The sequence below is a fragment of the Engraulis encrasicolus genome, chromosome 13, assembly GCF_034702125.1.
Source record: "Engraulis encrasicolus isolate BLACKSEA-1 chromosome 13, IST_EnEncr_1.0, whole genome shotgun sequence".
Classification (NCBI taxonomy): domain Eukaryota; kingdom Metazoa; phylum Chordata; class Actinopteri; order Clupeiformes; family Engraulidae; genus Engraulis; species Engraulis encrasicolus.
In genome coordinates, this window is record NC_085869.1 from 49,716,718 (window position 1) to 49,743,196 (window position 26,479).

The 26,479-nt window shown below is 46.4% G+C and overlaps 2 protein-coding genes across 6 annotated transcripts in view; one reads left to right on the plus strand and one right to left on the minus strand.

Moving 5' to 3' along the window:
* Positions 1–5,888, minus strand: part of pdia5 (protein disulfide isomerase family A, member 5) — an 85,047-nt gene extending 79,159 nt beyond the window's left edge. Inside the window, exon 1 of the mRNA XM_063214196.1 lies at positions 5,799–5,888. Within this exon, the coding sequence (XP_063070266.1) occupies positions 5,799–5,864 (66 nt within the window). The 5' untranslated portion in view covers positions 5,865–5,888. The remainder of the gene's footprint in view (positions 1–5,798) is intronic.
* Positions 5,889–6,637: 749 nt separating this feature from the next.
* sema5ba (sema domain, seven thrombospondin repeats (type 1 and type 1-like), transmembrane domain (TM) and short cytoplasmic domain, (semaphorin) 5Ba) overlaps positions 6,638–26,479 on the plus strand; it is a 240,864-nt gene continuing 221,022 nt past the window's right edge. For 2 of the 5 annotated variants that reach the window (XM_063214197.1, XM_063214201.1), the window contains exon 1: positions 6,638–7,030. The gene's annotated coding sequence lies outside the window, so the exon portion shown is untranslated. The remainder of the gene's footprint in view (positions 7,031–26,479) is intronic. The other 3 variants (XM_063214200.1, XM_063214199.1, XM_063214198.1) reach the window with 2 other exon arrangements.

Below are 26,479 nucleotides of genomic sequence, written 5' to 3' on the forward strand. Positions count from 1 at the left end.
GGTGGGGTTACAGGGGCAATTATCTCCGTCCCCTTACCTGCTACAATAGCAGGCCCTCTCTCCCCGCCTTTCAGCAGGCCGCCAGGGTGAATGAGGCTATTATCCTACTAACAAGAGGAGACCCGCACAAGGCCACCCTTGTTACGGTCATCCGCTCTGTACCACACAGTCTCATGAGGGGGTGAACACACACACGCACACACACACACACACACACGCACACACACACACACACACACTGTACGCCACAGGGCAACACACACACACACACACACACACACACACACACACACACACACACACACACACACACACACACACACACACACACACACACACACACACACACACACACACACACACACAACAGGGCACCGCAAGGTTTCCTCCTTTCTCTTTTTTAATTGAAAAAGAGAAGAGAACTGACTGCTGCATGCGAGCTGTGCACGCCATAGCGCACAGCATACTACTACATGCAATGCAACACACTGCAGTGCCTATGACTGAAATAAATTAGTATTGAATCACCTGAGGTAGGCTGAGTGACTGAGAACAATGATGACAAGGAGGGAGAGGGAGAGAGAGAGCGAGAGAGAGCGAGAGCGAGCAGGATTTGCTAACATGCAATGCAAACACGGGCAGAAAGGAAGCACGGTACTGTAGCTTGTTTGCATGTGTACTTCAACAAAGACCTCAAGGGCCCGTGTTCATCTGGCAGTGTTTACCGTGATCTCTCCCTCTCCGAGCTGTCCAGACGGCTTGCTTATTTTCCCTCTTCAACTTGATTATTAACTACAGGGCAAACAGTCCCTTAATGACACACACACAGAGCACAAGAATGTACTGTGTATTGAAAATAGAATTAAAAAGTCATCAAAAATATCCCTGACGCTATTTGGATGATTTAGAACTGTTTAACATTCCTAGGGCAGGAAATAACGTTGGGTACGGAGCAAAGTGCGTGTTCTCAAATAGCCTAGGAATAGACAAAACACACAGCATGTTGCTTCACACTTTAACAAGCAGGGAACTCGTAAAATGAATTCACATGACTAATTCGGAGAAAATGACCTGAAAATGGTCTTTGACCCATCAAATGCATGCATGTACCTGGGCAGGGCAGGGCAGGGCAGGACCACAAACACGAACACGAACATACACACACACACACACACACACACACACACACACGCTCACACACACACACACACACACACACACACACACACACGCTCACACACCTCAGCACATAAGTGAAAACCCTGCTACACATTACATATTCATGGATATTTCCAACCATATGGCCTTAAAGTGCCGTCAAGACCATGGCAGTGCAGATTAAATTAAGACCTTGATTGAGTTAACGCACATTGCTGCATCAAGCAAGCTTATAAGTTCCATGTAGTCCATGGAGACTAGTAGACCACCATCAAAAACACTGACAGGCCGCTTTATAATACGGTGCTTGAATACAGTTTCATTGTTGCACCAGCAGCGATGGAGATTCGGTGTCAACTACAGTGTGAATGCAAGTGGGGGAAAGTATAAAGGACTTAGGCTGATGTGGCGTGCCCTTGCAGTGCAAATTCACCCTCTCCGTCACACCCCATCTGGGATGACTTTAGAAAGGACACCGCTCACCCACCACCGCTCCCCATTCCTCCTCCTCCTTCAGCTCTTCATTCAGAAGACAACCTCATTCATGTGTGTCATGTTACCAGATTGAGCCTGTAGCTGAGAAAACACATGCACACGCGCGCGCACACACACGCGCGCACACACACACACACACACACACTAAATGGATGGAAAGATACAATAACGTGTGTGCATGGGCTGTTGGCTCTCCCCATTCTCTGTGACTCATCCAACGAGAGAGAGAGGTGTGAAATGGCATGTTAGCCAAGGGCCTATGATGCACTCCTCTGGTAGTGCGCTATAATCTATTCTGCTCTCTGGGTTTTTCTCCACTAGGAGCTTCTTTTCCAGGCGCCAGGTAAGGCAAGGAAACCTTCACAGTGGGTGCCCAGTCCAACAACAGCACTCGTTCTGTTTCCAAGCCTTGCCCTGCTTTTTTATCTGTGTGGTTGCAGTGCGCACCACGCCTAACTCGCTCTCTCTCTCTTACAACTCTGATAAATCTCAGAGCTTTCACTGGCTGTTGTCCGAACATAAAAACCTTAACACCTTTGTTTTTGCCGTCTCCAAATGGGATTGACCTTCAGTAAGAACCAACCCGTCCTATTACACATTGTTTTGCACCCACAGCTGTGCTGTATTGAAAAACACTTATTCCTCTACTGAGGTCTACATGCATTGGATTTGCATTCACCATGTTATTAACGTCTAGCCAAAATGTGTGCACTTGGTCAAGCTACAGTATAGGCCTGCTCACAGCACTGCCATGAAAAAACAGTATGTCAAGTCAACACCATTGCTCATGGACATGCCTCACCCCACAGGATGGTTAGGCAGGATTCTACCTGAGAAGATGTCCAATACATTATGTCAATGACAACACATCTGTAACCACCTGTCATTTGACAGATCTGAGCGTTTCCACACAGCTCCACTCACATGCTTAATCTGGGAGGAATAAAGTATTCCAGACGACATGGATTTTGACAGACCAATCGAGATCGCTGGGCGGGCTTTTCTGAGGCTGTAACTGTATTGTCGAATCTGTGAGTGGTTTAAGTAGCAAGTCATTAAAAATGACAGACTAGTGGTTTCTCAAATCACGAGCAAGGATTGCTGATAAAACCACGTCTTCAGACAGTGAATTCACATGGTGCTACGTACCCAGATAAATGTGTGTGTGTGTGGAGTGAAGCGGAACACTGTGTGAGATTCTGGTGCTTTACAAGGTTTCTTCAACGTGTGACCTCAACTAAACCATCAAGAAAGGTCACACCGCAGCATGCCACCAACATAAACAGATGCCGTGCAAGATTAGCGTGCATGAGTGGGTGTGAGAGCAGAGCGCCACACTTCACAAAACAGCGTTGTGAATCGTGATGCCACCCGGATCTTGCCACGCTGGCGGTGCGTCTGTCCCCATGCCGGTGACAAAGCTGCATCATAATGCCATCCCATTTCGGGTTATAGGCAGCCATACTGAATCAGCACTTCCCTCTCCCCTCCTCTCCCCTCCCCTCCCCTCCCCTCCCCTCCCCTCGCCTCCTCTCCCCTCCCCTCGCCTCGCCTCGCCTCAAATACCCGCCGCTTGTGGAGCGGGCTTCGTCATTTTCCTGATTAATGAGCCGACTTTCCAGAGCCTGCACTCGGTGTGTGTGTGTGTGTGTGTGTGTGTGTGTGTGTGTGGTTGAGTTGTGCTACTGTTGTTGTATGTATTGGTCTGTGTGTGTGTGTGGTTGAGTTGTGCTACTGTTGTTGTATGTATTGGTCTGTGTGTGTGTGTGTGTGTGTGTGTGTGTGTGTGTGTGTGTGTGTGTGTGTGTGTGTGTGTGTGTGTGTGTGTGTGTGTGTGTGTGTGTGTGTGTGTGTGTGTGTGTGTGTGTGTGTGTGTGTGTGTGCGTGCCTTGTTGTTGCATGTATTGGTCTGTGTGTGTGTCTTGTTGTTGCATGTCTGTGTGTGTGTGTGTCTTGTTGTTGCATGTATTGGTCTGTGTGTGTGTGTCTTGTTGTTGTATGTATTGGTCTGTGTGTGTGTGTGTGTCTTGTTGTTGCATGTATTGGTCTGTCTGTCTCTGTGTGTGTGTGTGTGTGTGTGTGTGTGTGTGTGTGTCTTGTTGTTGCATGTATTGGTCTGTGTGTGTGTGTGTGTGTGTGTGTGTCTTGTTGTTGCATGTATTGGTCTGTGTGTGTGTGTGTGTGTGTGTGTGTGTCTTGTTGTTGCATGTATTGGTCTGTGTGTGTGTGTCTTGTTGTTGCATGTATTGGTCTGTGTGTGTGTGTCTTGTTGTTGCATGTATTGGTGTGTGTGTGTGTGTCTTGTTGTTGCATGTATTGGTCTGTGTGTGTGTGTCTTGTTGTTGCATGTCTGTGTGTGTGTGTGTGTGTGTGTGTGTGTGTGTGTGTGTGTGTGTGTGTGTGTGTGTGTGTGTGTGTGTGTGTGTCTTGTTGTTGTTGCATGTATTGGTGTGTGTGTGTGTGTGTGTGTGTGTGTGCGTGCGTGCGTGCGTGCGCATGAGTGGGGGATGACGCCACCAATAACTGTCCATCTCAGCGACTCGGCTTGATGCAGGGGGGCGATATAGCTGCAAGTGTAAAGAGTACACCACAGCAGCCAAGCTCTGCTCTCCTCTGCTATGGCTGCACATTTAGCTGTGCTTTATCTCAGCTGTGCAGGTCTGACACAGACACAGAGAGAGAGAGAGAGAGAGAGAGAGAGAGAGAGAGAGAGAGAGAGATGAAGAAGAGGCATACCTGGGAAAGAAAAGAGACAAAAGCTTGGTTCTCCTCTGGGTCGACTGGGCCGGGTTGGAGTAAGCACTTACCACCACTACCACTAATGTTAAGGAGGACCCCCCCCCCTTCCCAAAAAATTGTCAGCTCTGGCAATTCCACTTGGATTGGCCAAGATGAAGGGCAGTATGAGAGAGTGGGTAAGAGGGAGGGAGAACAGAAGAACAGAAAGCTGGGGGGGGAGGGGTTCTCTCAGATTAAGAGATCTGAGAAATTGCTCTGACAGGCTGTGTTGCCATGAGGGGGTGGCCGGGTGGGAGAGGTGGGTGAGGGGGTTGCTTGCAGATGGCCTCCCTGTAATGTATTGGCTCCGACTCCATCCCGAAAATTTCTCTGGCCCAACAAGCACAGCCTCTTACTTCCGTGACACAGTGGAGAGAACCCACCTTTGTTTGCCTTGCCAGCGACAAAGCAGGATGTAGAACAGGAAAGGATCCAAGAAAACTGCATTGGAATGACGTGGCAGCAGAGCTACAACGGAATCCTATCCTAAAGCCATGTACTTAATATAATGACAGGAGACCTACATTTTATGCATGATAGATTGTGTGAAATGGAAGCAGAGGGCACCTAGGGTAACCTAACAGGTCTCCAGCAATGGAATGGAGTTGCACCAGTCTAGAGGACGTCCCACCTCATTCGTCTGCCATTGTCATTCGAGTAGCCAAAAAAGTGCAACAAGGCAAGGGTTAAGTCATTGATAACTTGAAGCATCCAAACAAACATCATTCAACATGGAGCGATAGGAAGTGATTTGACCACGCCTACCAAGAAAGGTTTTGGTGGAGAGACCGTTAAAAAGGCTGAAGTAGTTGGTCTCATGTATGGTAACATCGCTCGATACAATGTAGCAATCACGGCTGTCACAAGATCAAGGGCTAGTGAGAGGACGTGTGCGCTACTGTCCTTTCAGATCTGCTTTTCACAGGCGGGTTATGCATTACAAACGCGACAACGGAATCACACATATGAAAAGCACGGATTTATATTTTCTGCACGCCATGCAGATTTCAACTGCCCTACTGAATTGCTCGAGTTTAGAAATCGTTGGAATGTCTACATTCACACTCGTCACACAGCAGACTACAGGCGTTGGATGCGTTTTATTTACATATCTGTTTTCCACAGGGTACGGGAATGGGGAGAGCGATGCAACAATTATCATGTTTCATCGTTGTGTGTCTATACGCCAACTTCACCTTAAAATGATCAGTGGTCTCGCCTTCTCTTGACTGTCAACTTTATCTGGCTGAAAAAAGGTTACACTGCGAGCTATGATTGTCAGACGTTAACGAAAGCAACGCGTTGTCGTGCCTTTGCATGTAACAGGCTAGTATCATAAAGTATTCCAATAAGGCCTGGCGACTTACCAGCAAAACGAGAATGAACATCTCGAGATCTCTCATCCGTCTCTCGTGGCGGGTCCAAGAAGCCATGATACCGCTGCCACGTCTGGCTGCGCAAGCGCAATTCCTCACCCATCGATTCAGAGGGAGATCGAAAACGGTCTTGGGAAATGTAGTTACAATGGTGCAACACAGCTACTAGTAACAGTCCAACTTCCTATTTAACTTTGCCTTTTTGATACCCATGTCACATGCGCGCATGTAAGATGAAATAATAGGCTAATGCGCAGCATACATAATAACTAGGCCTATAATAAATCATATGGTCTGTCAAAAACGTATTTTCTATAGGCCTGGTCAAACATATCCACTTGTTGGAATTCATCAGAATTGCCTATGCATACGCATAAATCTTTGTGCGCTACACTGGGAACAGTGGGCCTACTCTTTAATTCATTAAAAATCTGAGCTTGCCCAGTATTTCATAGCGCTACCTGGTGCCACCACCTGGAGAGATGCAATAGCCTAGATCTGGACGGGGCACGCAACCCATTTAAAAAAAAAAAATACTCAATAAACAGTTTGGTGACTGATCAAATGTTTCACATAAGCTACAAGAATGCCAGATTTGAAATGGTAGCGTTTACTAAGGTGTGGACGTGCCATTTGTTAACTGAAAATGTATTTGCCTACGCTTTGATTTTCAGAGAGGTTATTCAGCTGTTTCAGGAATTGATTCTGGCATGGCTTTTCTGTAAGGGGGAGATGTTAAAGCATAGTTTTTATCCATTTGAAATTTTAAGTTGGCAGTAAAGAGCTCAAACAGTTAATTAATTGTTCTATAGCACCTCTTGTAAGATCAGAATGGGCGAGTCCATCGTGACAAATGGGTGAAATGTAAGTTTCACAAAGGGAACAAAAATACTCACGATAATACAACATACAAGTGATATCCACCTACGAATTGTGTATACGTTACACGGTGATTACACAACATGAGAGTGAAGCCCACTAGACAACCTCGCAATGGTTCCGTTCCGCGTCGTCTGGGTTTTGAACCCCCCTCTTCGCGTCCGTTGCAGGTAGTCTTGTAGTGGTCTCATCTGGAGAGGAGCGCGCAGTTCACAGCTGCAGGTCGTCCTGTACGAAGCACCGACACAACCAGGATACATCAACGCGGAGTGCTGGACGAAATAGCTTTCTTTATTGTGCATTGCCTTTACTGTACATGTTTAAGGAAACACCAACGTAAAAAGGTAAGCCGACCATCGGATTTTATTGTATTTGATTTAAGAAGGGTCACTCTTTGCGTTTTGAGAGAAAGGGAGTCCTGTGAACTTTATTTGTCTACTCGGTCGTCAGTGTCTGTCAAAGTGCTCACCATGTGGATGATTGCCATCATCCACAAGAACAAGAAAATTCAGGGTTAGCTAGTTGTTTATTAGAGCTGTGTGCCAGTGAGAATGTTGTTTTATATTTAAGTTGAAAAAAGTACATTCTCATGCTCTGAAATGTGATTGCTATCCTGACACGATGTTCTCCGTGAGGATGCCTTTGTCAGCAGCCAGTCCATGTGCAAAAAGTACGTTGGTTGAATTTAAACAACAATAGACAATCAACTTTTATTTCAAATGGGAATTTGGCAGGCTTATTAATTGCAGGTTTAGCCTATAATCTGCTCTTGCACATTTCTTGTGTCAGATGTATAAGTGCTACACTATACCCACAAAAGACAGCATGTTGGCCGAAGATGTTTTTAATCCCACGGATGCAGCTTCACTTGCCACTCACGTATCTTCCTAGGATCCGACCCGAATGGGTTTGGAGAGCTTTGGAACCGTAACGCCGTCACGGTCCAAACGATGTCTAGATCGTTTAAAATGAATTCTTTGGTGGGTTAAGGTAGTTTTGTATCAGTAACATTGTCCAAGTCGACAGCACATTTTCTGTTGGCGATGTCTTAAACGCATTGTGTTTGCCATTGTTGCCCGCTAGTCATTTTTGTTTTAAGGATAATGCGCAAAACGTGTTGTTGATCATTATTGTGAGCAATGAATACAATATATGTTTTTTTTACGAAGCATTGTCATTTCTGCTAAGGTTGTGAAACTCAAGTTATTGTTAGTGCACACGCAATGTGTCGACTTATTGTTTCTCAGAGCATTACGAATAGCACAAAATGCGTCTGCGAAATAAGACTAGTGTTTTAAGAACAGTAATGCTTGCCCACACCGTATGAGTGATCAGCTTTCTGAGCACGGTAAGCAACGTGCAAATATGCAAAGTTTGTATAGGCTATGTCAATTATAGACGAAAATGGAGCTCAGGGCTATGCAACGACCGGGTGTCTTCAGAAACAGAAGACGTTCATGTACCGTGTGTGGGTTATGGAAAGAGTTCATTTGGAGAGGATGATTTACCTTTAATTTTACATTGTAATGTATTGTAATTGATTGTAATGTAAAATTACACTTTCTTACACTTAGACTTTCTATTATGAAGAGTAGCCTACATAGTGCACAGCAATAGCCGAAATGTTTATCGATTGTATTAAGTGAATGTTTCACATTTTACTGTGCATAACTGGCGAATGGCTAGGTGTTGGCACAGTACAACCCGCGCGCGCTACCTGTATCTGACATGGCATACACGACAGATGGCATGTCATCTGGACTGCTGATTGATGCTGTTATGTTGAGATTTAACAGAGATTAGTGTTTTGTTTACCAACGTTTCTTTTTAGTGAAAGTTTGAAAGGAACACTGGATGCATGCTGAATGTCAGCGGCCACTCCGGTCCTTGGCAGTAGAGGGCAGGAACGAGCAGCTGTGCGCGCGCTAAGATATTCTTTCAAATCATTCACAACAATTCAGAGGTCTCTGCCAATGTAAGACCATAGTGCGCAATGTGTTTTGAGACAGTCGACCTTCATGTTCCATCCCGCCATTGCATTCCAAACCGAGCAAGTTATAAAGTTGTGCACACAGAGTGCTGCAGCCAACACAGTCCCCACAATGTTCCATTGCATGGGGGGAAAGGCACAGTGTCTTGGACAGTCCCATGGCCTGTCTGAGCAGGCTGATGGATCGTTTCTCGACCTGTCCTGGCTGTGTGACTGCCAGCAGCACATCTGTTCTGGCAAGACGAGAAGCAGCTGTATCAATATATTGTCATTGCTCCGGCCCTTGCCTGAATGTATGCGTCTCCGCGCGTTTGGAGAGCAAGGGCAGACACCCGTGCGATGCGACTGTTGCGCGTGGGAATGCGCTGCATGATATTTTATTGAACTCTTTAGAACAGCAGAGTAGACGATTCTTAAGTTAACGGCACAGTCCATAGTTCATGTTTCATAGTTCATGGGCCATAAAATGGAAGAATGTGAAGCACTGTGTCTACCTGTTGCCTGTCTAATGAGCCGCATCGAAATAACCAATTGTAAAACATGCAGCAGGCTATTGAGATTAAATCATTCAGAGGGAAGCATTTTTTCACAAATTAGATTAAGTGAATAAACACATACAAAGGAAAAATATGTTTAGTTCTCTCTCTCTTTCTCTCACCATCACCGAATGTTTTGCTCTCTCAAGTACATTGCCCTGAATACATGAATAGCTTGTGCATGCTTCTCAGTCAGATAGGCAGGTTACTGGAATGCTGTGTGTTTGGGTTATGCATATGAAATATGAGACACTTTGTAAGATTGCAAGGATGTGGTAAGGCACAGTAGGTCTGGGTGGCTTTTAACTGAGCATTGTGCACAATCCCAGGCATCATTCTGCTTTCTTTTATGTAGGCCTACATTTGTTCAGCAAAGTACGCTTTTGCACACCTCTGTGCTCAGACAGGTGCGTTGGATATCACCAAAGTTAAGTCAGGTTTTATCATTCAAGTCCGGCACACTGTCCATTCCACAACCAACAAGGGTCGGTTGCCCAAAACAAAGTGATTACATTTTTTGCTTGAGGAATGGAAAGTGTGCAGGATTATGTTATTATGCATATCTGTGAATGGTTTCTGTGCTGCATCTGAAGGTGCCCAATTTGCCGGCGAGATTTCCCGTTCAGCAGGCAGGCACCACTAACCAGCCAACCTGTCATGCCACCTGGACAAGTCTCTCTCTCTCTCTCTCTCTCTGTCTCTGTCTCTCTCTCTCTCTCTCTCTCTCTCTCTCTCTCTCTCTCTCTCTCTCTCTCTCTCTCTCTCTCTCTCTCTCTCTCTCTCCTGCCGTGTTAGCAGACCCCCTGGGCACCTGCCTGATTGTGTGCTGCATTCTCATCCTCATTGTGCGTCCCATTGAACCTCATGCAGGGGGCCGTAATGGCATTGCATTGTATTGCATTGTGGCAAGGCTTGATGAATAGGCACGCACATATTTTCATCCTGACTCATTTCTCAAAGATGAGAGATGCCCCAGCCATAGGCCTGTCATCATTTTTGGGGTGGGGGGGGGGGGTGGGGGGGGGGGGAAATGTGATAAGGACTTTGTCTGGGAACCCTTTGTGTATGTGTGTGTGTCAGAGAGAGCGAGAGATGTGAGCAACTGAGCGTGTTGGAGAGTCTGAGAGAGTGTGTGTGCGTGTGTGCGTGTGCGTGTGTGTGCGTGTGTGAGTGTGTGTGCGTCCGAGCGTCCGTGCGTCCGTGCGCGTGTGTGTGTGTGTGTGTGTGTGTGTGTGTGTGTGTGTGTGCTGGTGTCTGCCACAGCTCTGTTGGAACACCTCGCACAGCCGGAGTGCTCATTTGTCTGGCCAGTCCTTTCAAGCCTGTCCCTCAGTCTAAACAAATGTGACTATTAATATTCATCATATATCATAACCACCCCTCCCCACCCAACACTCTTTTATATTGCCTCTCTTTTTCACCACCACCACCACCACCACCCACACGGAGTTGACTCAAGTGCTCTGGCCAGGGTGTGGATATGAATGAGGCCTCCCTTTCAAGTGGAACGAAAGGTTTTCATCTTTAATGAACTTATGAGGGCTCTTAATGGAGGCCAGGCCAGGAGCTCAGTGGGGAGTGGGGGGTGTTCGACGCCTTAAGCGTAAGTATGCATTGCTGGGGGAAGCGAGGGGCAATGAGACCTGTTGGGCACCATAGCAACGGGCAGTAGGAGGATGCAAAGTGGAGGAGGAGGAAGGAGGATGGGAGGTCAGTAGAGGGAGGTGGGATCCATCGGCGCGAATCTGGGGGTCTGACGACGGTGTGAGTGTATGGATACCTAGAGCTGTTTAAGGGAAGACGAGGGACAGCAGGACCTGTTTGACTCCATAGTAACGGTGTAGGATAATACAAAGTGGAGAGGGGTGATGGAGGAAGTGGGTAGTAGGGGGGTGGGGATGGGATCCATCGTCGTGTTCCCGTCGTGGATCTGATATCGGCATCAATAATTTCTGTTCATTAATAAGTTGCGACCAGTAATGACTCATTGGACCTCATCAAAGATTCACTGGTGCATATTTAAGACGTGCCATCTGAATTATTTCTAGTGTGGTGGCATCGATTGAGAGGAGAACCGGACAAGATGAAAGTTTTATGGAAGGGAATCGGAGAAATTGCCCGGGCCGATTATTACCATATGGAAAAAGAAAGAAAGAAAGAAAAAGGATGGTGAGGAGGAGGAGGAGAGGAGGATAAAGGTACCCAAGGTACAGTATTTCTGACTTCTGGCTGGATGGGCTCGGTATCATGCATTGCAAGATAAGGCAGTGGAAAGATCTATTGCAGACGTTTGGACTGCTGCCTGGGTATCAAGATAAAAACTCCCCACTCCTCCTCCCCTCCTACTACACCAGCTGCGAAACTTTTCCGTGATTTCCCAATGGCGCTCTGTCTTGCCCTTAAGAGTTTAAAACTCCAAAGCTTTTCGTACGCACTTCCACTTCAGCAATGAAAACTCATTTCATTATGCTTCACGATAACTATTTTAACAATGCAGGTTAATCGTCCATTCTCCTGTATTGTTTTAATGGCCAGCAGCATCATCAAAAAGTTAGTTAACGGTCAAACTCTCTGGGCCTCGAAAGACACGTTTGACTGGTGATGTGGGTAATGATGGGACAAGTGGCAGGTAATTGTGCAGCTTTTAACCGGAGGTAGTAAGGGCCTAATGACCCAGGTTAAGGAGGGGGGGAGTCGGGTTGCAAGTGCCGAGTGTGCCCTTTCAGCCCTTCAGACCTGCTGCACAGAGGTCTGTTTGTACGAACACAATACACCTCTGGTCTACCCCCAAATGAAAGTTTAATTCACTGCTTTCGTCTGGATAAACTCATCTGTTTAATGTACTTTGTGGTGATGTGATCAGTCTCCAGCTAGCCAAAGCATGTACTTAAAGTAATAGACGGATAGGTGAATGACTAAACGGGTGTCTAGATGAATAGATGGATGGATGGATAGATAGATTGATAGACAGATGCTTAGCTAGCGTGTAATATAAATGGACCGATGCATAGACAGAGAATTCTCTTTGTGTTTCGCACCATCTTTTTTATTCCATGGACTTCAGTGCTTCGTATTCTGCCCTCTGTGGCTCCGAGCGCAGTACTTACCAAAGGGTTCTGGTGGCACAGCATTCCAAGAAATGGCAGGCAGGCAGGCAGGCAGGCAGGAACGGAGCAGCAGCAGCAACACAATGAAAAGACGCCCTGAAAGCCTCCGCTAGGCAGTGACTGGCACCGACGTGCCTCCCTAAGGCACAGAACAACAGGGCCGAGCCTAGCAGAGCAGAGCACAGCAGAGCAGAGCAGAGTCGAGACGAGATGCATCCTCCTACGCTGAAGGGATACCGTAGAGCATTGAAAGCTGGACTCAGGTTTTTCTCATAATGACAAAAATGAGATGAGAATATCAGACTAACCCTTTCAAGCCTGATGCTGCGTATACACTGCATTGGCATATGCACCTGGATTGACATTCAGGCTCTTGAGATTTTAGTTTTTTTTTAAATTACAAATGTGCCTATGTTAGAGCTGAATGAACACCTTCAATGCAAGATGAGGGCCATTGCTTTTAGGTGCAACTTATTTCATGTTTTTATGTGCTTCAGAGGCTGAGATATTTATGTTTTTATAGGCTGAGGGCATCTCTTCCCAAAATGGGCTTAGGTATTCAGTGGGTGTTTTTTGCAGGTGCTTTAGGCTTAAATGGGTTAATAGTGACTGGCACATGGATAACTGGACTGAGATTTGCAAGTCAAGTCGACATTGATCAGATACGACGATGTCAGATTAAGTATTTTATATAGGAATTATGGTCCTTTGCTCCACTCGCAGTTCTGATAATCAAGGTGCTTAGTTCATAGTAGCACACTCATGAGTTATTTCCATCTATGATGCAGCAATCTGCAATGGATATGTGCTGTATGTTTGGAGAGAAACACGACGGCAAATGAATGCAAACTTTTAGGGTAGTTGAAAAAGTGTGAAGTTTTGAGACTGGATATGAGGTATTGTTGTGAACAGACCGCATCCCATCACAAAATCATCGTTTTATCCTCCAGCCATGACTTTATCAGCAACTTTTAACAGTGTCTGCACAGTCACAAAAGACCTGTCCAGGAGTAAAAAAAAAAAAAGTTCAGAACTTTCTGTGTAAAGCTGTGCAGTAACATCACAATTTCTTCTCCAGCAACAATGAAATCTCCTACGACAAGAAATGGACTACATCAAGGACCTAGTGTAGTGCCCTACTTGAACAGAATAAAGCAAGAGTAGTGTCTGCAGCATGAGGGGGGAAAGTGGGGGTGGTGGTAGTGGTGGGGCATGCCCACTTATTTTCTGATGGTCCACTTTGACCAAAGGTGGGAAGAAAATGGCTTTGAATGCACTAGGCACACTCTGTTCATTCGTTCCGCCATTATTTTGTCTGCCACTTCAGCCTTGGCTGGGATTGCTTTTACTCTGGAAAGGTTACCGTGACTTTTTACAGAGTTGCATCCTTCACTCACGGGGCATAAATGGGTCTTGTACTGTAGGGTGCTGTGTACTGTAGACCCGTCCTGAACCGCTGGCTCCCAAAGCAAGTGGGACAAATGAGGGTAAATCCGAAGGATATGTCAGCCTGTGCCTATCGCCTGTCCACAGTGTTTGCAAGCTCACCCCAAATAAAGTGGATCGGACACTAATGGATGAGGAGTGTGATGGTGGGTGCTCTCACTGGCTCATAAATTGCCACCGCTCATTGTTTTTCCTTATGAGCCGCTGCTGCCCGCGTTTGGCTGGTGTCTGGCTTGTGTCAGACGACTGTAATCTGGTCCTGACGGCTGGCTGGCCGCTGGCGTAGCTGCCTCTCCGCCTGTGAAATGGGATCCGGCGATATGGTCAGGCCACACTGCGCCGTCTGCTGATCTAATTAATACTTGATGTGATTGACAAGAGATCTGTTTATGTGCGGGGGGATTGTCTTATCATTACTGTTTGCTCCTGCTGCTATCTCGCTGTTGACAGATGCACTGACTGAACAACTCATTTTGTCTACTGTTTGTTTTTACTTTATTTATTTATTTATATAGTTTGGAAAAGCTCGCATACCAGAAAGCCACTTGTTGTGGTCTTCAAATAACCAAGCTCTGTATGTTTTTTTCTTTTTCTTGTATTTTCGGAAAATCCCGCTTTATTTTTCATGGCTATTTCCCCCCCTTTTTGTTTTTTGTCGTACTACAGCCCCATTGCATTCAAAGTGGGGGAGTGCAGTTGGTTGTACGTACGTAAGAAGACGTGAAGGCATGTGCCCTTTCTCTCCATTGGGTACTCTGTTTAGGGAAGCAAGGCTTCAATAAGGAAAAAGAGATGGAGCAGGGGAGAGAGAGAGAGGGAGAGAGGGAGAAAGAGAGGGAGGGGGCAGAGGGAGAGGGCAAAAAAAAAAAACGCTCCCACAGTTGATTTGCCCATTGTGGGGGGAGGAACACTATTTCTATTGATGGTATTGATGGTGAAGCCCCCCAAAAGCCAAAGAAAGGGGGCCCTTTTAGAGCGGTGGGCGAGCCCCTACAAAACTATGGGAGATGGGTGTTAAAGCCTTTGTGGGGTGCGGTGGGAACATTGTCCACGCTCTGGTGATTTAATACCTCCAGGACCGGGGGCTTGGGACTATCTCGGCTGGCAAAGTGAGCTGCCAAGCAAAAGACCCGGGCGGGCCGGCAGGTTGTGATCTAAGGTGCTTCAGGTTTACGCGTCCTCCTCTCCTCGCCGTACAACAAGTGCATTGCAAAAGAGCGGGAAATGATATACAATCCTCTTCGCCGCGTCTCATCCGGTAGCCTGCGGCGAAATTCTCAGTAACAAATATCTGCTTTGAAGCCTTTTGCTCATTCTGGGCCACACACCTGCTCCGCTTCAGCTTCTTCTTTTTCTTTGCTACTGTGTGACTTTATGGCACCGACCCCCCCCCCCCCCCCCCCTTTCTTCCTACCTCTGATCATGTTAATGCAACACCACATAGCTTTTTTGAACAGCACAATAATGTTCCAGAATGTTTTTAATGGGACATAAAGTTCTAACAGGATGAAAAGCACTTCTGAATTCACTTTGCTAACCTAACATGGTCTATAACTGATTGGGGGATCGAGCACACTCTTTTTAGATTGAATGAAACAATTCCAATTCCCACCTGTAGGGCGACCAAAGCTGAAAACGACTCATGGTGCATTCCCCAGAGGTAGGAGCTTCCTAGTAGGCAACAAGAAGGCAGCTACCTCCCACCTGAAAGCGTTCCAACCAGCAAGTCAAACAAACTACAAACATGGAGGGACAAAACCTACATATCCACTTCTCAAAGATGTCAGCAATGTAAACAACATCATGCATTATTTTCATTCAGCCGCATTTCATCTTTGAAATACGCAATGTCAATATAACTACACACAAGTCAACAGGCTGTTTTGCAACCGTTAACCTGTCCGAATCAACTTTATTTGTCCATAGAATGGTGATGTGCAACATAAACTATTCCTAATACTGTGAGCTGCCATTGCTGTGATGACATCACGATAGTCAAGGGGGCGAAGTCGGTTTGCTTCGCTTTTGCCCCAGCTCGCGACTTGAACATTCCACTTCAACAGGCGTTCCAATGCATTTCAGCAAGAAGGAGGTCAGAAACATCCCATCTCCCAACCCTGGGGAACGCACCATTAGTATTGCTTTAAGATTGGGCTGAAGACGCTATACTATAGTATAAGGCCTCCTTCTATAGTAAAACAAGCAAAGGAGCTAATGGGTTTTATTCATCAGTCCACCATGGCTTAATAGACAAGTTCAATCTAAACTTAATGTGCCCTTATCTGTCTCTGTGGCAAGTGGCAAAATGAACTGGTCCTTGCTCGGTTTAATTTCCAGTCTTTATCCACTTCATTTTGATGGGAGATTTAAGAATTAATGGAGGTTGATTACATCCCATCCCGATTGCCACCAAGGAAAAAAGGCGAGGCAGAAAGTTAGTGACTCTTCAGGGCTGGTGCATTAAAGAAAATGGGGGTTGTGGGTTATGTGATGGAGAAGTTCTAATCATCAAGTCCTCTCATTGAATTCCTAGAGATTAATAATTTGAAAGGAGCATTTTCTGGCACTGAATCTTCCCACCTAATTTCACCCTGCATGACATAAGACTGAGAGCTGTCTCTGTCCCTCTGTCCATCTGTCCATCTGTCCCTCTGTCCATATGTCCCTCTGTCCATCTGTCCCTCTCTGTCTCTCTGTCTCTCTCTCTCTCTGTGTCTGTCTGTCTCTCTCTCTCTCTCTCTCTCTCTCTCTCTCTCTCTATCTCTCTCTCTCTCTCTCTCTGGCTGTGTTTGTCAACAAAATCATCTGATGGAACGGTTAATCCATTTGGATGGGGTTTCAGTACACTGGATGTATCCATTGGGGAATAGCAAGCGGCTTCTCTCAGATGCCCAAACCGCCATCGGCGCTGATGAGCAATATCTTTAAACATGATCAAGCTTATTAAATGAATAGCAGCACAGTCATTTGATGTCAACTAAAACCAATCAGGGAGATTTTGTAGATGTCATTTATACAAATTGGACCCCATTTGGCGGGTTTCTATTAGGGGCGTAGTTCTGTGATAACATCTTGGTCTTCAGTTTCCTCCCCCCTCTGAAAAAAAGATGACTAGCTAGCACAATCCTCTTCATTTGCATTTGTTTCTGAGCAGCATGGCAGATTTTCTGCATTCTTGGAAATGAATATGAGGGACTCGGATGATGTTAAGTAGACAGCCTAACGACTGCCTTTTATAAATAATGCATCAGCAAGCCAAGCCTATGTTACACTTTCCCCTATAAACATGCCCTGGAGAGTGGTGGTGTATGGGCCATGCACACATCAACGCAACAGGAGACGTCTGAAGAAGACTGTTGAGGTCGAAACGTTATCCTGCCATGAAAAAATAAAATACAACAAAAAGGATTCTAAGTGTGCGGACTTCTCACCCTGAAAACTACAGTTGCCCTTCGTCCTGCACCTTTCCCTGTGATGTGCACAATCCTCTCCTTCAACAGGAGACGTCTGCCCGAGTGCAGTGTTAAGGGCTAAAGATGAGAGCCAGCAACCTGAAGAAGACCTGAGAGGTGAAAATGTGGTGAAAAAAAAAATAAAGAAATTATTATTGCAAGTTCACAGCAAAGCTGCCAATGCAGACACAATAAAGCATGGAACAAATACTGCTTCAAGGCCTGGCGGAATCATTAAGATGCGAAACGCAAGAAGAATAACACCTATATTGGACACCCTTGAAAAAGACGGCGTCTTCTTTTCTGAATTTGTAAGTCTAGGTCTTGAATGCATGGCATGTCCATTGGAAGTGAAGAGTAGATTTGTCGATAAGGCCTTTTTAGTTGCATTCACACGTTCCATTCCGATCTACACTCCCCCTACCGCCCACATTGACTCCATTTATACAAAATCTATAAGTGATGAGGCCATAATTACGTTTTACTCCCCCCTACTCTCTTATGGTCTTTTGCCGCACAGCTCAATCACTGTGACCACTTATATTGAATTTGATACAAAAAGCTGAGATATCGCAAGGAGTCTGCTGGACAAAAGAGGGTTGCAAATTAGAAGTATGCTAGTGCACTGGCACTGAACAAGAGGATCGGGGTGTTCAGCTCAAAGTAGCCTCATGGCCTTTAGCAGAAGGCCAAATAAAAAAAACATCCCAAGACCTTGACGTAGTCAGAAGAAACTTTTATGTTTTCTGCATCTATTGTCTTACAACCTCCTGTTGAGAAATTAATTAATATTGGTAATGTTTTCAAGTTTACTATTACACGTCGTTGTCGTTATAGTTACACAAGGGCTCACTGATGTCGTGAAGATAACATTTTGAGGCACAAACCAATTAGTAACCTGTAGCTGGTTGGCTAGCAACCAGTAGCCACGTGTGATGAATCTATAATCTGATCTGCGATTTATTATGAGGTAATAACAGTGGTGGTAGTACAGAAACCACAAAATAAGTACTACGAAGAGCAACATTAATACCAGCAAACACTGAGAAAAATAAAGCTGAAAGAATTTGTAAAATGATTTGTCAAGAGCAGAGACTTTGCTGCCAAGAGGGTTTTTTGGGGGAAGCCTAATATATCAACAACATGATGAGGTAGTGGTGTTGACGTAGGAAGTGTAGTGCTCTCAGAGGTGAATGCCAATTGGGTCAAAATCTGGCAAAATGACTTTGAATTTAGCCTGAAGTCTATGCCAATTACAATCCAGCCACTGGGAAACATCCCAAGTGACGACAAGCAAGGCCCTATTCCCTGCGTGCTTATGAATACTGAACAGACTTGTTAGATGTAGGCTACATACCCCTGGTAGCCTATAACCCAGAATTGGCTGAGGCCTCAGTGGGGTGCTCACCTAAAACACACAGCCAGAGGCTTATTGCACACTAGGCTAGCATGCATCAATGTTGTCATGCCGCGCCTTCGCAACAGATGATTCCACATGAGAGCACTAGTGTTAGCCCAACTGTCTCAAAGTTGTTGCAGATCTACCATATTCTGCCTCCTTCACATCCTCTGTGGTACAAGAAGCTCTTTAATGCTAACGTTCTTTAATGCTAACGTTTTGCACAGACAGCCTCCATCCTACTCCTCTATGAGCTAGCATGTTTAGTTTGATTGCCACTAGTTTCTATGGTGATAAGTAGCTTGCTGTGCAGCCGTGGCACAAAAGGCCGTCCCAAATCTCTCCTGCTCTGCTCTGCTCTGCTCTGCTAGGGCCCTACTGCGACAGTGATTAATGGCCAATCAAGTGGGCACTGTCATTTTGAGAGACGCCCCCGTCCGTATCTTATGCTATCCTCTCAGGGGCTACACTAGCTACTGCTGCAGTGAGGGGGTTGGAGAGTAGCCTACATGCTGCTTTTTTAAAAGCACTGCTCTGCTCACTATGTGATTGAAGCCTCATTTCACACAGCCGTTGTCTGACTTTGTTCTTGCCGTGAATGAATATGTAACACATAATTCTATCCTTAGGTTTCTGGCCAGCATAAGCTAACATCAGTTGTTCCTGTGTAACACGTAATCTTAGGCCCACATTGTTGCTCACTCTGTGGGGCAGCATTTTACAGAAACACAAACTGTTTGTTCATGCAGGAGATGAATTGTTCCTGTGATGCACATAATTCTACCTTTGCTTTTTTTTTTACTCCTTCCCTGTATGTCTTCTTTGCTTTCCGCCACTCTTCTGTTTTCTTAATGAATGCAGCAGCAGTGCATTTCTGCCCGTTTCTGTCTTTTTGAGTTTTTTTTCCCTGTGAAAAGGGCGCCACAAAAGGACAAGTGCTCTCCAGAGAGTTGTGAAGGGTAGCGGCGTCTCTGTCGCAGGGACGGTGTTCAATTTAGCTTATTAATGAGAAAATAGACTCCTGATAAAGCCACCGTGAGCTGTTGCGTCGTCTTGCTTCTGCGCGCCACAGATAACAGCTGAACTCGTCTTCTTCTTCACCCTTCAGTGCCATCTGTACCCCAACATGTGTATGGTATAATAACGTGTACTACCTCCTTAGGTTGGAAGCACTTCCACCATTTCCTCATTTCCGATTCAGCGGGGGAAAAAACTCCTCCACATATCAACAAACAGATGACTTTGCCCCCGGCTGAAAAGCAAGAAAATGACTTGTTAAGCATTACAAGTGCGTCTCCTCCTCCTCTTCCTCCTCCTCCTCCTCTTCCTCATCCTCCTCTTTGTCGGTAAATGTGAGTAAATTTCCACACATTCCCTCAGGCCTCATGTTGTAACAAGTAATTTAGGCCTAGTTTATTTAGCTTGAAGGACACTTAACATTTCGACCTTTTTTCTCTGTGACGAGTTCTACATTTTAATAAGAAATGTCATCCGAAATAAAACTTTGAAACTCACTCACACTGCAGGTGTATCATAATGATAACCATGGTGATGACCACATTGAATGATGATGCATCCACATGCACTCGCGCGCGCACACACACACACACACACACACACACACACACACACACACACACACACACACACACACACACAGACACAGACACACACAGACACACTCACAAGCACCTCCACCTCCACCACCGCCGCCCACACACACTCCTAACACACTTGATGTAAAGTGTCATCATCGCATCACATGCATACATAAGTCTGTGGGGGAGCAGTGTGGTGTGCCGGCCTGGGCTCGGATGGACATTTGATGTCCCTGAGTAAACAGGTTGGTTTGCTGCCCCCCCCCCCCTCACAGTAGAGTGCCATTGCTTGGACAAGGGCCCCATTCAGCCTGGCTTCCCAAGAGGGCTGTGTGGAGGAGGCTCTTTTTTTTGGAGGTTTTTGGGAGGAGAGAGAGATGGAGAGCGAGAGAGAGAGAGAGAGAAGGAGAGAGAGAAAAGAGGGTGAGAGAGAGGGAGAAGGAGAGAGGGAAAAGAGGGTGAGAGAAGGAGATGGAGAAAGCCTGAGAAGGAGAGAGAGAGAGAGGTGGTGTTGCCTGTGGAGTTTTTTGCGGAGGTTTTTAGGAGGTTGAGGGAGAGCAGGAGAGGAACAGTGCGAAGGAGAGAGAGAGAAAGAAAGAAAGACTGAGAAGTAGAGGGGTGTTGTTGCTGCTGATGGGGTATGCTGCGGCCTGACCTGCATGCCAAAAGAAGCTCTCTGGGGCTACAAAGGCCCTTGGCCGAGGTGCAGAGACGCCTGCAAGGACCTCTATCGCTCTCTCCCACTGTGGAAGACCGGCCAGCATTTATGAATACATTGTCAGGGTCCCTCTCTGTGGAATATTATATGAAGCGATCTTTTAGATCACAGACATCAAACACTTAGACTCCCTCAGGAGCCTGTCTGCTTTTTCCTCCCGGCTCAACAGGACTCCAAAGGGGGGAACAATTGCAGATGACAGGGGCTGTTTTTGTTTTCATAATCGGGTGGAGACGTCTGAATTGTGCATGATGTGTTTGTACTTTTGCTGGGGCTCAAGCCTTTGCTTTTGCTAATGCAGTCAGGGTGCAGACGCATACTCACATGTGCAAACGCACGCACGCACACACACACACACACATGCACGCACGCACGCACACATACATATACACACAGGACTCCTTACTTGGCTGTGAAAACAATATTGGGGAAACGCAAATGTACACAGACACACAGACACAAATGAATGCCCTAAAGGGCTCCCTCTCACATGGTCATGAAGACCTTTTTAGAGGACATTGCTCATACGGAGCGCAACTTGGTGTCAACGTGCATGGTTGTCCATATAGCTGACATTTACACTGCTGCAAACTGCTTACACACACACACACACACACACAGGAGCGCTCCACCTCACCTCGTACAATAATACACGCTTGCTGGCAGCAGCAGCCACCGGGTACATATTGGGCTGACAGATGGACTGTGGTGGGGGGTGCGCCACACGCCGAGCCTGGCTGGCCACTCTTTCCCATTGAGGTCATTTGGTTTTGAAAATCGAGGGCTTTTTCGCTCGCTCGTTGCCATGTGACAGAGAAAGTGATGTATGGCGTTGGTGTGACCGGGTTGACTGTGATTTGTTTCGATGGCGAGCTGAGCAGCAGACCGGTGGAGATGGCCTCTGACATAACAGGAAGGAGGGAGGAGGAGGAGGAGGAGATGGTGGTGGTGGGGTGGTGGAGGTCATTGGGAAGGCAGCCCTACTTCTTTTTTTCCCTTCTTCTTCTCTCAACCTGTTAGTTCCTCACTCGTTCCTGTGAGATCTCCTCTTGTGAGCTTGTGAAGCCGCAAGTGTCAGTCATGGTGTTCTCGTTACCAGGAAGACATCAGAGGGTTACGGTGTTAAAGCCATACCTCTGGTGTGTGTGTGTGTGTGTGTGTGTGTGTGTGTGTGTGTGTGTGTGTGTGTGTGTGTGTGCAGAGTGTGTGCGTTTTTTCCTGTTTGCTTGTGGGCGTTGGTGTTGGGGGAGTCCAGAAGACTGGCGTTGTCATGATAGTTCAACCTTATGACATTTTGACCTCTGTGATCCTCACCGCAACACGGACACATCCAGGCTTGTTTGTGCTGCTACTGCAAAGTTTTTCCCCACTTAACAACCAACTGTGGCAACCATAAACTTGTCTTGAACTGATCGGTCCCCTGAAAGTAAACAATTTGGGGATCCCATAGCCAAAGGATGTCATACTTTTTGCTTTGGGCAGCTGTGTGAAGCTCAGTGTCCCCCAAATTGTACTGATCTACCCATGCCTCCCGTCCCGTGTTCATAGAGGTGTGTGTGTGTGTGTGTGTGTGTGTGTGTGTGTGTGTGTGTGTGTGTGTGTGTGTGTGTGTGTGTGTGTGTGTGTGTGTAGACGTGTAATGATGAATGAAAATCATAGGCCCTTGATGAGTGCAGACAGGCCTTTTCAAGGCCATCTCCCGTCATTGTAATACCGCCCAGTTTCATCCATCTGACAAATTTTTAGGATGCCTCTCACTGCCTTTTCTCGAGGAAATCTGATTTCATTTCTCAATTACAAATGTGGTGTTTTCCTTTTGATCGTTGGTAGAAAAACTGTGCGTGTGCGTGTGAGAGAGAGCCTGTTGCAAACCATTGCTCTGACGGAGACGGCTTTGCCTGAGGAGAGCATGCGACAGTTGGGCTGGGTGTCTTGTGTTTGCCTCCCACAGTACATCCCTCTATCCCTCCCTCCCCTCTCTCTCTCCCGCCCATGTCCTCTCTCTCTTCCTCCTCTCTTCCTCCTCTCCCTCTGTTCTTTTCGCTCAGAGGCATGAGTCTTGTCTTCCTGTATCTCTGTATCCTCATTGGATCTCCTCCACTAACGAGCTGCGCTATGCTCTGCCCGCCTGGAGATTTATCTGCCCGTTTAAACGGGCGGCCGATCCTCCCCTCTCATCTCCACACAGGCGCACGCTGGGACACACGCACTTGCACGCACACACACTCACACACACAGACACTCACACATGCTCACACACACACACACACACACACACACACACACACACACACACACACATGCTCATACCCACAGGCACACATACGTACACCCTTCTACCGCCCACTCACACCCCAGTGGACCGTCTCTGAGCCTGTGTCTAACACACACACACACACACACACACACACACACACACACACACACACACACACACACACACACACACACACACACACACACACACACCATTCTAGCGCCCACTCACCCCTGTGGACCGTTTCTTCCTCCCCCGCAGTCTGTCCCTCTGAGGTCTTAATCAGGACATTGACAGAGACACCGAGCTCCTCAACACAATAAGCCCCCCCCCGCCTCCCCCTGACTCCACTGCACCACTAGCTACCCCTCCGCTGCCTCACCGCTACCCCACTCTCACCCCATTCTCCAATACAAGAGTGCCCTGGGCCCAGGGCCAAAGGCCCTGCTCGCCCTCCCTATAACTCTGCTCCTGGACCAGCTCATTTGGTATATGTGGCACTGAATTGTAAACTAATGGATCTGGGTTGCCCATCACTCCAAGTTGAGCTGAGCTGAGCTACCAGGCCATTACAACACACTACAGTTGAGTCCCTAGAGGTTAGGGTTAGGGTTTTGAACTTGACGAGGCTGCTTCTTGACGAGGCTGCTTACCTGTATTTTGACAGAACACTGTCTCCAAACTTCTGGCTGTAAAATTGATGTACTGTAAGAGGCACAGTGTCCCAAGAAAAAAAACTTTTGGTTGACAGTCACACAAACAAAAGCGCGTGCACACACACACACACGCGCGCGCACGCACACACACACACGCACGCACGCACGCACACACACACAGGCACGCACACTGGCACCCTCAGTGTCAACAGTTGCACTAGTGGCACAATGCCAGCTGATCTTGACTGAGGACAAGTCTCCATATTCTTTTTACCTCTTGCTGCACTGTAAGTGAGGGGCACAGTGTTCCAAGAAAAACTCTTTAGCTTGACTTGACACGACAGATTGACAGTCGCACGAACAAAAGCGGACACGCATTCATTTCACACACGGAAAGAAACCAACGCCCGTGTCTTTAAGTGTTTTAATGAAGGATCATTACAAGTTGAAAGGTGCATTACTCTGCTCTTCCAAAGAAACAGGTATGTCTGGCCACAGCCTTTTCACATGCCAGAGTGTTGTGCAGCTGGCAGGAGGGCGGTTGACTGAAGAGAAGAAAAGATGGCTCAACAAAGAGGTGATGATTTTATACCTAGTAGTTATGCACTCTCTCGCCTGCAGGTGTAATTTCACAGATTTATAGTTGGGGCTTTTGTTCGCTCGGTCCATGCCCAATGCATTCCCATACATCTTAAGATCTCGGGATCTTCAGATTAAACCAGTTTGTCAACCTCGCAGGTCTTTTTTTGTATTATGAAAAGCGCCGCCGAAACGTTTTCCTGCTGCCTGTCACGGCACTGCTATTTACTTTTTAGTTAGGAATGCAACCGAAGCGTAGCTTCAACTCAAGTCAACTCAGGGGTGAAATAGGATATCAGCTGTGTACACTTTGCATTGTGTCTAAAAGAACTAGACTAGACAAACGGTGTCAAGAACTGTCATTTTACACCAAAGGCAAATGTTCGTAGCACTTTGAGACACCTTTTGTAGACAGCACGCACAAAGATGGCTACCAGCTCTGAGAGACATGAGCCATTGTGTTGCAACCAGTGGTATGTCATTAAAAGTTTCAGAAAGGGAACTTACCTGAAGGTGTCTTTGTGTGAGAAAAAAAACCAGTTATTATTGCATGGCTTCGTGACTTGTGCTGGTTTTCACCTCTGTGTGGAATTGTTTTCTCCACATGGGGTGGGAGCTGTGTGCCGTGCACAGATTTGGACCCCCCTGGGATTCGTCATAGGTCAACGAATTTTGAAGTGTGTACTGTGTTGCTAGTGGGTTGAGGCTGCCTCGGCAATGCCCTGCCTTGCATTGCCTTGCCTTGCACTCTCATTAAAATATCAAATGGTCTTGGGGGAAAAAGTCAAAGGACTCGTGCCAAGGGGACGTGTGTGTTTATGTGCGTGCGTGCGTGCGTGCGTGCGTGCGTGCGTGCGTGCGTTTCTCTTGTGTCGTGGCCACTGTGTTTGTAGAATAAGTGATTTACTCTGAAGCGTTAATTACACTCTGCGGCCTGTTGGGAAGGAGTGGCCATGGCCTTTGCTTTTGTGCTCCATGTTTCCGTAATTACTTATTGGATAAAACCCCCTCCATTCGCTCAGTTTCGATTCAGTTTCATTATTGTTTGGAGCTTTTTTGCACACACGGAGTGGATTAGATTAGAGCAACTCTCATTTTCATGAAAGAAAAACTAGTTGGGCATTAATTGCAGTAAGGTTTTTTAGGCAACCGATCAGATGAAGTTTGATCAGCTCAGTCTTTAAAACCTGTGGCGTTGAATGTTATCTGATGACCAACAGAAGCACGAGGCACTGAAGTAAGACTGGCTGAAGTGTCTAGACTAGTCTTCGTCTTAGTGTCTAGTGTCTGGTATCAGAAACAATACTGGCATTTGGCCTTTTAACTCTTTCTTTTAGATCCTCATTCATGAATTTACTGTCTCCAAAATGGTGATGATGAGACCTAATCTGCTACTTAAATTGAGGTTTTTTTTTACAGCGAACAGTCAGTCAATACTTTTCAGCACCAAAATGTCTCATCTGCAAAATTGTGTTTTGCAGACTGAAAACACAATAATTAAAGCACACCTGGGGGTATGGGCCTTTTTGTGTTTGGAGATTTGTTTATCTGGAGAACGCCCTGCATTTGTCGTTGTTTGCATCTGGGAAGACGTGCATTTTAAATGTGTCAATGCATGCACATACCTACCCGGATTATCATAGTTAACCTTTAAGCTGTAACAAAAAGAAACTGTGGAACAGTGAGTGAACAAAACAAAAAAACTGCGTCAAAAGCAAGAAAGTAACACAGGTGAATTTATTTTAAAATAAACCTGCTCTTTTATTCTAACTGATTGGCCTGCTAAAATTCAAAATGAACAACTCACAGTAAAATGATGTTTCATGGCACATCCTGTTAACGCCTATGTAAACACGTTACCGACAACAACACACCATCTACCCAGACACGCTTTCCATTCAGATATAAAGACTCATATTCAGCAACACACACACACACACACACACACACACACACACACACACACACACACACACACACACACACACACACACACACACACACACACACACACACACACACACACACACACACACACACTGTGACTAACCCACA